This window comes from Vipera ursinii (genome assembly GCF_947247035.1).
Source record: "Vipera ursinii genome assembly, chromosome: Z".
Taxonomy (NCBI): Eukaryota; Metazoa; Chordata; class Lepidosauria; order Squamata; family Viperidae; genus Vipera; species Vipera ursinii.
Window position 1 is genome coordinate 88897447 of NC_139517.1, and position 12294 is coordinate 88909740.

Below are 12294 nucleotides of genomic sequence, written 5' to 3' on the forward strand. Positions count from 1 at the left end.
AGAGGAAGAGGGCCCGTACTCATAGCTTGTCAATTTTAACATTTGGTCACGTGAGCAGCGCCTCCCTGCTAAGGAAAGGGAAACTTTCCACGTCAGCTTTACGTCTCCCAATTTCTTACTTCACGGCTCAGCTTCCAAGAGACAGCTGCATTAGAGCGTCATGTTAAGCTCGGCTAATGCGGTAAACCCGAGGTAGCCAGCCTCGTTATGGATTTGGACGAGCGAGTACCTTGCTCCTCGAATATGTATTTGCCCAGTTGTACTTACTACGTTTCCGGCCCTGACTTCTCCGGCCTCCCTCCCTTTCTGCCCCAGAGCCCGTCTTCTCGCCCCGTGCCTTATTCCTATGCGTCCAACCTGTCCCAGGTGCCACCCGTGCGAGACGTGACTTTCCGGGACTATGCCCTGGAGCCGGCTAGTAAGTGGCACCCCCGCAACAGCCTCCCCCACTGCTACTCCGCCGACGAGCTCAGGCACCGGGACTGCCTCCCGCCCGCCGCCGTGGCCGCTGCCGCCGCCGCTGCCGCCGCCGCCGCCGCCAGCCGGGGTGAAATGTTCGGGAAGACCGCGGCAGGCGGCGCCTACCACCACCCGGCCACATCCGCAGTCTCCGCCGCGGCTGCGGCCTCGTCCAGTTTCTATAGCACGGTGGGCAGGAACGGGGTGCTGCCCCAGGCTTTCGACCAGTTTTTCGAGACCGCCTACGGCCCGGCAGAGAACCCCTCGGACTACGCGGGCGACAAGGTCACCACCGGGCAGAAGAATCCGCCCGCAGGAGCCCCCGCCGCTTCGGGAGTCGCTGCAGCTGCGGTGTCGAGTTCGGAGACGGCCTGCGACCGGGAGGCGGCGGGGGAGAAGGAGAGGCGGAGAAGGGCCGAGAGCAGCAGCAGCAGCCCCACTTCGTCTTCCGGCAACAACGAAGAGAAATCCAGCAGCTCCAGTACGTATAAAGGCAGCGCCCTAGCGCTTTTTATGAACGGGGCTTGGAAATTTTAGCGCGCCGCCGCTATTAAATTTTTATATGCTGTTTTATAAGCAGAGGAGGTTTATGAAGGGCCGCTAGATTTCCCCCAACAAAACTTTGTTGTAAAAGGCGAGGAGGTCACGTGGCGAGGACTGAAATTGGCCGTGAAATGCCCATCCGCCAATGGATGCCTTTTTTTTAAAAAAAAAAAAAGCAAAAAACCGCAATCCCACCCAAACTATCCCCCCTCAGGTGGCGATTTTTTTTTCTTCCTCTTCTCTAAATCATTAAACAAAGGACTAAACAGAGGAGGGAGTGCTCCTTGTTCAAACTCCCCAAAATATAATGCAGGTTTTTCGCCTGTAAAATTTGTTCAAAAGGAAATTTCAGAGCCCTTTGATTGCCATGTAATCCTGCGATTAATACACACAAACACTTACACACATACTATAAAAGTCATGTGTGTTATTCTTAAAAGCTTAGTGAGATACTTGGATTCAAAGCCATCCCAGATTTTATGGATTGCAGGAGAACAGGGTCTAACAGATGAAGGGAGGGGCCTGCAACTCTGCTGTGTATTAAGAGCAACAACATTAGCTAAAACTAGCTCTTTTGTCTAAAAGAATCAGTTTCTCCTAAGCTCTGTTTCAGTTAAATGTTGCCTTGTGTCCAACAATTGGTTTCTCACGACTGTTCTTCAAGCTGTCAGAGCTTGATCTTTTTTTTTTTAACCTGCGTTTTTTTCTATTTGAAGATTTCCTCCAGCCACTGGGGGAAACCGTTCTAACTCTAAACAGCTAAGGGAAACTTGACAAGTTCTTATTTAAGTAGGAAAAGCCAGAATATTTATATTTAATCCCTTCAGAGTTAAAATGAGGAAAGAAAATACAAAGCTCTGTTTTAAGGAAAATAGGAATGGCTTAAGAGGTGTGTGTCCAGTGTAGCTGAGATTGACAGCACTGGGATTTTGAAAGTACAAAATAGAAAGTTCCCTTGGTAAGAATCAGTGAACTTGGTGGTTATCTGGGACAGTGAAAAGGTTGCTATTAAAGAAAAAGGACATTGCAAAAACAATTCATTTCATATTTAAATCCTGTTGACATAATAGATTGACAAGTGAAGTGAATAGAGAGAGAAACATTAAGATTTTAATCAGAGGATCCAGAAGTTAATGAATTCTGGAAGTCGCATGGGTTTCAGTGGGATGACTAAAACTAAAGCCAGCCCAGAAAGCTTTTTATTATTATTATTATTATTATTCCTAAGTTTTGATTGTAAAAATGTGATAAAAGCATTGCACTGGGTCAACAAGCAGCAGTCGAACCCTAGATACATAAAACTTTTCTTGGTAGAAAATAGTGCTCAGGACCAGTCAGGCAGAATCTGCAGAGACATTGCCCATTCTCAAGACCATAAAAGGTCCAGTCTTAAGCAAACGTATTCAGAGTAGAGCTTGAAGTACTATTGTTTGAAGCAGGGCTTCAAAGAAAAGTTTTTGAATTAAGGCAGCACCTGCAAGCTATTTCCCAAGATAAAGTGAAATTAATATACACAGCTGCTGAGTAGGAGAGATCACCACTGTTATGAGACTTAGTAATAATGAGCCAAGAGTTTCTGTCTTAAAAGAGAAACATATGGATGCTCTTGATTCAAGGTTAGAAAAAGTCCTCCCTCTAGCCACATCTGATTCCAGACTTAATGGCGTCTGCCTTTATGTTTTGCTCCACAGGTGGACAACGCATCCGTAAAAAGAGATGTCCATACACCAAATACCAGATTAGAGAATTAGAAAGAGAATTCTTCTTCAGTGTCTATATAAACAAAGAGAAACGTCTTCAGCTCTCACGAATGCTCAACTTGACCGACCGTCAAGTGAAAATATGGTTTCAAAACAGAAGAATGAAAGAGAAAAAAATTAATAGGGACCGACTGCAGTATTACTCAGCTAATCCAATACTTTAAGCTTAACACTTGTAGTGTTTTTCTATATGATATTGGATCCAGATGTCATCCTTGATAAGGTCAAACCACAGGGTTTCCAATAAGAAGGAGGTGTGCAGAGGCTAAGAGGACTCTGAAAAACTAAGATGTTTTTCTACCCTACCTCCAACATTGACAAACTGGTGTTTTGTTTTGTTCTGTTTTGTTGTTGTTGTTGTTGTGACTGGGTTTTCTTTTCACGTGCTTTTCTTCATCTTTACACATGAAGTGGAATCCATTTAACTCTTGGACCACCCTTTGCAAAAGTCATTGTATCCCTACAACTTCTTCCAATTGGAGTGAGCACATGTGAAAAGCCGGGAGCGAATTCCTGGCTTCACATTGTGGTTGTGGATTGAAAACTATGTTACCTTAATTGTGAAAGGTCTGTGGGAAGATTCCTCAGGGCATCATACATGCTGGAGGACAACTTCAAAAGGAAATGTCCCAAGCGCCTGCCGTCTCTACTTAGGCAATCCCTGACCGATCTATTTGTCCCCCCCCCAATGACAAATTATTATTTCTCTCCACAATTACACCCCTGCCACTCAGACAGAAACCATTTCCTTTTGAACAGACTTCAGGTAATAATTTGCCATATATGGTAAGAAGCAATCACTGAGAAGACAACACGGGTAGACTTGTGAAATAACTTCCATTTTAATGAATAACAATATCGGAGACAAATCATTATGCCATTATTTAAATACTAAAAGGGAATTAAAACTTTCTTAAACCTGTGTGGGAGGAGAAAAGACAAAAGATTACAATAATAGTTCTAAAATGAGAAAGTTAAAATTTAAAATGAGACAGAAGTTTTTGATTTCTGTCTCAGAAACTTTCTTCAAGAAATATATCTAGGAAAGTACAGTTTGGCAGGTATCAAACCATGTTTTAATTGTAATTTAGCTATGTGTATTGCACTGAAATCAAAGAATGAAAACCACTAGTATTTCATAAGAAGCTCACTAGAAGGCAATGTAAATAAAGGGAATTTGTTGTCATATCTTATAGTTAGCCTCATATTCCTACTTAGCTCTTAAGCAGCAAAATTTTTGGAGTGTGTGTGTGTGTATGTGTATATATGCACACACCTACACGTGTACACACACACACATATATATGTGTGTATGTGTATATGTATATGTATATATGTATATGTATATGTATCTCTGAAGGAGCCAAAGAGGGTGTAAGGGGGAAAGAGACATGGTTTTAACAGAAAGAAAGCTATTTAAAGTTCTATATCAGTTTACAAAGGATATGTGTTTTATTGTAAAGGTCACTTACTGTTGAGAATATCTGAATGTATGATTCATACCATAATGGTGTTTTATAAAACTTATATGATTTTAAAATGGTTTTGTTGCCATTTTCCTAATATTTTAAGTGGGTTGTTTCACTTGGAAGGTGTCAGATTTTTCCTTTCTTGTTTAACCTATAAACTATCTAGGCTGTTTTTACGCTGCTTCCAGAATGGATAAAATTTCTTTTGCGGTTGATGAATTGCAATACTTTTACATTCTATCACTGTTTGGGGAAGGGGAGAAACCTGTATTTTGTGTGTGTGTGTGTGTGTATATATATATATATATATATATATAGATAGATAGATAGATAGATAGCGTTTTCTTTGAATATGAGAAAGCTTTTCCTTGCATGAGTACAGTGGAATCCTGCACATTGGAAATAAATATGTGAGAAATTTACAGGTTGTTTTTTTTTAAGATTTATGATGCACTCATGGATCTTCTTTGACCCAGACTGGAAATCTGAAACATGAGTTTTGAGTTAATTGCTTTGGTGGAAATCCCGCTCACCTATTGGTTGTACTGAATTCTGAGAAGCCAGGAGATCAAGTCTGGTATTTATGAATGCGTGGGCAGACTGTTGCTGGTACCAGGCCAGGTTTGAATGGATTGCAGAGAAAGGAGTGGAAGTAGGGAGAATCAGCCTTGAAATAATTGCAGGCTATAGACTTGGTGCTTTTGTTCATAGATGTAAAATACATTGCAAAAGCTCAATTTTTGGGGTGTGTGTGTGTGGGGGGGGGAAGAGTCCTTTGTTCTTGTTTGTTCCAGGCACCTTACACTGAGCCTAGAATTGAAAGCTAAAGGGGGCCTCATGCAGAATTCAAAAGTGAAAGTGTGCTGATTGAAATGGACTTATATGTGGAATTCTTTGTGGAAAAGATCTGTCAAGGGGATATCCCTCTTGTGAGCTAGCCAAAAGCATCATAAGGCATAGACTACTTATACAGTATAAATTCTCGTCTCTTTGAAACCCCACCCAGTGCCTTTGGGCAAAAAGGGACTCAACCTTATTTCCTCCTTTCTTCTTGCCATTCATAATTTAAAAAGTACGTATTTTACCTCTCTAGGTTTATTGGCTTTGAACTTCTGTATTGCTTTGGACATCACCCATAAACTTGAGGTGAAGGGCTCTGGATGTTTGCTAGTGACCCCCACCCAGCCAGACTGTCTGGTCCAAGGAAATGTATGAAGAGGAGGGGAGGCAGTGGAGGGAACTTACTTGCTTGTTTATTTTGCTAACATGCTACAAAGGAATGCAACTCTTAAAATCCAGAGATAGAAAGATAGATGGAGAGAGGCAGACAGACAAGCAGGGAATACTGGGGTGGCCATAAACATCCCACCAGCAACTTCCTTTGCCAGTTAAAAATTAACTGATTATTCAAGGGCTAGAAGTCGTGGACTTTGTCTAATTGTGGAAGGGCATAAAGAGAAGGAAGAAGAAGGGGAAGAAGAGGGAAGGAAGAAGGAGACTAAGAATAAGGGTAAGGAGAAGAGAAGTGTGTATTTCTAGGGCAAGCAATCATTAAAAAAATCCTATGATGTTTCCATTTAGATAATGTCTGTGCTGCTTTGGTGTTGAAAAAACTGTTTTGAAACTGGCTGGCTACTTTGTTCTGCTGGCAGCCACAAGAGGGCGTTCTTCAGATCAATGTCAAAGCCGCACAGGGAGGGGAGGGGGAGGAATATTCTGGCCTTTGTTCTCCAAACATCCAGGTTGCCTCTACATTATATTTTTTTCACTTTTCCATGATCATATTTACAAAGAGAAGGTGAATCTGACGGCTTAATTCTTCAGCATGAACTAAAAAGATGGCCAGACGTTTGCTTCTTCAAGTTTAGAATATGTCAAAGGGTGAGTATTTCTTTGGGGCTTAAATTGGGAAATTAAGAAAGAATGAAACAATTGTCACGATACAACTTGTGTGTCTTTTAAGACAATTTAGTTAGCATTTAAAGTTTTTGTAAGGGAAATACAACTTGAAGATGTTCTAACTTTTTGGAAACTTACAACCATTAAATCTGTGGTTGTAATTGTGATTTGGAATCTTTTGAAGTTGAGTGTTGAGACTTTGAAGGCAACAGCTACAGAAAGTATTGAAAAGTTTTTGTGGTTCTAGTGCACGCAAAAGTAAAAACAGGTATAAGGTAAAACAAATTTATTTTAAAAAAATAAATCCATGGATATGATGAATCTTGAGGCTTGTAAGGAAAAGAGGTACCATCTATCAACTAGATCAATTAGTTTCTGGTGGCATTGTTGGATTTTGTTTGTAGTTGTCTTATTTTAACTTGACAGGGCTCATATGTGCAGAGTTGATTAATATCAATACTTGTTGTGCATCTTTTTCTTAGAGGGGCAAACTTGTTCCCTTCCACAGGAAAAGCTAGTAGCTGATGAAACTGGAAGTCAAGAGAGTGTCCTTTCCACTTAACTCTCCTCCCCATTTCATATTGAATCAGGTTCTGAATAAAGATTGAATTTAAAACAGCTACTTCAATTTATATTTATTGATTTGTAATTGGCATAGTCATAATCAAAAAGGTAAATGATATGAAAAAAGTTAATAGCCTCATATCTTAATCATGCTAAACACACTAAGAGCTCAATAATGTTAATTTTATTTTGTCTTTAGAAAATCAAACTCTGAAAAGGAAGTTATTGTTATATTTATAAAAACGCAAGTCTCCCTGAACCTGCAGGATATGAGTTAAGGCTCACACTGTGCTTCCCATTTAGTTCAACAGAGTTTGAGGATGCGTTATTTTCATTGGAAGATAAATACCAAAGAAGAAAAAAGTTTCTCTTGACTTCTGAAACTTAGGAAGAGCTAGGTATGTGCAGAGAACTGGTGTATACATCTATCTATCTAGACTAAATTAGGGGGAACATTCTTGGTTTCTGAAGGCAAAGCATTGAACTGATCTTGTGATGTAGCTATTTGAATTAAAAGGCAGAAAGAACTAGGCTACTCAGTATGTTCCTGATCCCAATTTCCTGTCAGAAGTCTTCCTGTGATCTTTATGTTCTTTGGATGAGGTCATATGATGTTATAAACGTGCTGCTCTAGATCACAATCTTTGAAATTAAATTTCTGAAATGTAGAGTTGAAATTTCAGAGGCTAATTAGGGTGCTAGTCAGCCCTTTGCCACCAATATTGCCTGGAAACCAAGTATTAAGAGAAGTATTGAGAGAATTCATAGGCAAAAGCTTCCACCCAATTCCTTCATTTCTATTCTAGTTAGCAAATCACACTCATTTGCCTAGCCCTGTCTTGGAGTAAGAAATCTTTATTTGAAAAATGGTGCCTAAATAATTTAAGGACAAGATGGCTCTTTTAAAGTTTTCTCTCGCCATCTCCCCATCGATTTGCTGCAACCTTTGGTTATTGCTCTAATAGAGGTTTTTATTTTCTTACGACGATGGAAAGGCTATCTTCTTTTTGTATGGTCCACAGAATATTCTCTTCTATTACATTTCACAGCATCATAATAATAACTGCCCTTGTCAAATAAGAAAGAAAATATTATGAAGTGCATATATGCTGGCAGATTCTTTTTCCATTTAATTTGAACAAATATATAAATCAAGGGGACTGCTACGATGTTCCAAATATTGCTATTTTTAAAAAAGATCATTTAAGGGCTTCAGTAAAAAAAAATTACAGGTTTTTATTTTATTTCATTTTTTTATTTTATATGTATAAACAAATAAGCACTTATAATGTGTTGATTCCAGAGACAAGTTATTCTTAAATTAAGAGTCTTTGAAGTCAATAAAAAGATCCCAAATACATTAAGAGCCCCACTTCTTGGTTATGTTAACATATATGGTTATTGTTTTACTTAACTTCTATATTTTATTTTATTTTATTTTATAAATTAAATATATTGTTCATTGCCCAGAGTTACTTGTTTCAAATGAGCAGCCATAGAAATTGAACAAGGACACAAACACAAAAACATACACAAACACACACACACAAAATTATCCAGAGTCTCACCCTCTGAAGTTCAATGGATCTGCTACATAGTATATAGGACACAGACTCACATAAAGCATGGTTTCTCTCCATCCACTTATTGATATCAAATTCATATTTCATTTCCTTATTCTATCAGCTCACTAAACTTCCACTGAAGCAAACCAGCACTGACTGCTGAAAAATTTATTGACAAGAACACCATCTTAAAAATACAGGGATCTTGACTTTATTTAGGAATTGTCATGCTTCTTTATGTCATTGTGGAGTGGGGGAAAAAACCCTACAAAATGGACTCATCATTTTAGCTTTAATCCACCTGGCATTGCCTAGACTAAATCTTTTTGAAGGAATGACCCACTAATATTGCACTAATAATACAGAAATCAATACCCTTCCAAAAGTCATTTATGAGTTGAAATGCTAATAACCTTTATTTAAAATGAATTACACGGAGGCTGCAAGTAATAGAGGATTTGTGAAAATAATTACCTGGAAATATTTGTGAAAATAATTACCTGAAGTGATTTGCTATTTGCTCAGAAATCCCACAGAATTCAAAAGAAAGTATTCTTAACTAACTCCTATTATAGTGTATAAAATTATAGCCATGAATTATTTTCTTACAGTCTAGAGGTTTTGGTTTAAATCTCAGGAAGGGTTTCCTTTGAATTTACACCCCACCAAGAGATAAAAAGATCAGGAGCATTGTACACTCCTGCTCCAACATGTATGGGTTTAGGGAAGATTGTCTTGATTTTAGCCTAATTTTCCCCTGGATAAATATATGCTTTTAAAAGGGCATTGCCTTAATGCAATGACGGGCATGCCACTTAACTCAGCTAACCAGTTTACAGACCTACATGTCTGGCTTGGCTTTGATTGCAAGAGAAGGATTTTTACCACAAATAATTCCCATTGATATCAATAGCAAACCAGATAATTACCAGAGGGTGGGATTTCAAACAGATAAGCATTCTAGCAGGGGGGGGGATCTGCATTTGAAGTGCAAATACAAACCACATTTTAAAGGGAATTAATCTCCTAAGCTTGACCTTCATTCCTGTTTTTAATTTTTCTTAAAAAAAATTGACCACTCTTTCTTGCATGATGGATCTTCAAAAAGAAAATGAAAATTACTTTAGTTATTTTCTCCTTTTTGCCCAGAGATATATTCAACAGCACAATAACAACCACAGTCACATAATGGAGAATAGCCTTTTTGAGAGTTCAACCAGAGAAAAAATTGCCTTGGTAGCAGTTATCTTTTTGACAACTTGATACTTTTAACAGTAAAGAAGATGCACTGCTCATATTAATTCTATTTATGATTTATGAAATATAGGCAGAGACCGTAAATTTGGAAGCAGCGGGCTTCAAATTCCAGACTTTTTCTTCCTTCTTCTCTAACTCACTTCCTCTAAACCTGAAATCTCAATTTGTCCATTGCATAAATATAAAGCCCAATTTAATTAGCATACAATGTTGCTTTCCAGGATTTTTTCATCACTGTTGGAAACAATAAGTGAGTGACACCTCCTTCTTCTGAAAAACGGAAAAGAAAGGAAATGAATGATCCACATAGCTTTGGCGTTAAACTTTTTATCTGCTTTTCTAGTTTTTTAGTCTAATTTCAGAAAAATGCCTAATAATTCTATGGGCACCATCATTGTATTCCTCTTGATTCAATAAAAGTTGAGTGCCTGTAGTCAGCATAGGTGGCTTCCCTCCATCCACTTGGCCTGCCCAGATTCCAGGTCTCTTTCAGTTCCTTGGTAACTCCAGCAAGGTGGCTAAATGTGAGTTTGTTCTTTCACTGACCCAAATCCTTTAGCGCCACTCAGTTGTGGAACTGTCTGGTTGTTTTATGTTGTTTACACACAAACCACCTTAATCTCCTAGAGACAAACATCCAGGCAGGATGAAAATAGGGTGACTTCTCAACCAGCATTACAGAATGGTCCCAAGAAATATATAAATATAATAATAAACTAAATAATAAACTAAACTAAATGCAATCCCGCCTTGGTTAATGTTTGAGACTCATTGTTAAGACTTTAAAATGTGGCCACTAAACACAAGGCAAGCCAACGTAGTTTAGTTGCTCCAGAACTGACCATTATTTTTTAAAAGTTAAGAATCCACTGCACATTATTAGTTTTACTCCACTGGGTTAGAGAGGCAATTTGCTCCTTGCTTGCCTTGGCCTTGTTAGTGATTCAAAAAAGTCTCACGGAGGAATTCTCACCCAGTCCAAAGCCTAAGTCACTGTGTTTCTTATCCCCTTTTATCATTGACCTCTCTGGGCTTCGGATCAGACCCTGAAGTGCCTTGACCATCAAAGACATGCATTTGGCTCCCAAAACATGCCACAATAAAAGCAACTTGAATGTCTGGTTGCTGTTGCCCTGTACTTGGGATTAAAGGAACCCACCACTGTAAAAACGCAATTCCGGAATATACTGTGAAATATCACAGCCATGCAGAAAAGAAAGTGGTCCCATCCTTACCCGTTTCTCTTCCTGCCGCTTTTTCTTGAGCCTGATGTGGTTGAAGCTTAAAGGCAGACATACAGCCTTGTTGAACTGGGCCAAAGGTCTGATTGATCTCCCCAATCTTGGGGAATGGGGTGTTCCTGATAAGCCAAGACCCAGATTGTAGCGGAGCAAGCCAGCCAGAATTACCATCTTTGTTTGGGGATATATGTTCTTCCTAATAATATCTGGACGCTAAGTCTCATCCCCGCTGTTTCTCTTTCTCATTCTTTTTTTTTTTTTTTTTTGCCTGCTGAACATCGCCATCACTCTGTGATAAATTATTCCCTTAGGTTAATAATCCGGAAAACTCCAAAGCCTCTAGAAATTTGTTCATTCTCTTTAGTTTGGAAATGATGGGACAGATGCTGACGCTGTTCTCTTCAACCCAGCAGTTCCCTCTTGGCTTCTAGGTGTGTTGAGTTAATGGTAGCCACATTCAGGAGATGAGCCTAATGTTAAAAGTTGAAAACCATTTGGGGAATGGATTTGGACATTTGCATCGCACTTCTGTTGGCTTTGACAAAGAGAAGAGAAACAGGCTACTCGGACCAAAATAGATTATTTATCTATTTCTTCTTATGACTCCTCTGAATGGAACCAGGTCTGTGGAAGACTAATAGCTGGAAAGTCGCATTGCAGTATCTGTTTTGTTAATTTCTGTCCAAGGTTTCCTTTACCAGTACTAGTTTTCCCCACTAACCAACAAAACATCTATCTATTAATTTTGGAAGAAAGGATACTGCTCTAAATATCTGATTATGCTCCTGTGCTCCACATTAACAGCCTGTAATGTAAAGAGAGCCGGAGAAATATAAACAATCTTTTCTCGAGGTGTGGGGATGAATTGAGAGAGAAGCATATATATTTTTCCTTTTTGCTGAGTTGCTCTTTCTGCATAGCTTCCATGGTCCAATCCTGTCAGGAACCATCTGAGGCTGGGTGCAGTCAGTTCTTGGATAGTAATGGTGGGAGAGAAAGAAGTTAGTGGAGAAAACGGGCCTCGGTGAGGGCTGGGGGAGGGGGATTTTGTGTCTTTCCATAAAGATTTTATGGTCCTGCAAAGTTACAACAACCCCCTTCCGGGCTTCCCTTGCACAAACTAGGAACTTGAGGAGCGGCGTCCATTTCTACCCGCCTTCGGGAAACTCTCGTCGGCTAGCCTGCCCTCTTTACCCACTTCAAAGAGACCTATCTGCGGGGAAGCTCTTAGCAAGGAGCCAGGCGGATTTCCTTCCCGTGGGCCAAACAAACCCGTTAGGAAGATCCGAGAGCCGTTGACAGATCCACCACTCTCGCTCCCGGGGTTGGGAAGGGCGAGTCATTCGGGGAGCCTTCCGTCTCCTATGAAAGCCAAGGGTAACTGCTGCAGAGGAGGAGGAGAGGAGGGCAAAGGTAAGGAAGCCTCCGGGCAAAGCTTGGGCAGAGGGAAACCCTTCGCCTGGCCCCTCCATTTCCTTGGCATTCCTAGCAATTTGGAGGGCGTTATGGGCGAAGACGTAGCGGATGCCACAACGGA

At 39.9% G+C, this 12294-nt stretch overlaps 1 protein-coding gene across 1 annotated transcript; it reads left to right on the forward strand.

Moving 5' to 3' along the window:
- Positions 1-204: 204 nt before the first annotated feature.
- Positions 205-2926, forward strand: HOXA11 (homeobox A11; the record flags this gene model as incomplete). Its single annotated transcript, XM_083379131.1, has 2 exons — positions 205-940; positions 2694-2926. The coding sequence occupies exons 1-2, from the start codon at positions 208-210 to the stop codon at positions 2924-2926; spliced, it is 966 nt and encodes a 321-aa protein (XP_083235257.1). The 5' UTR covers positions 205-207.
- Positions 2927-12294: the final 9368 nt, after the last annotated feature.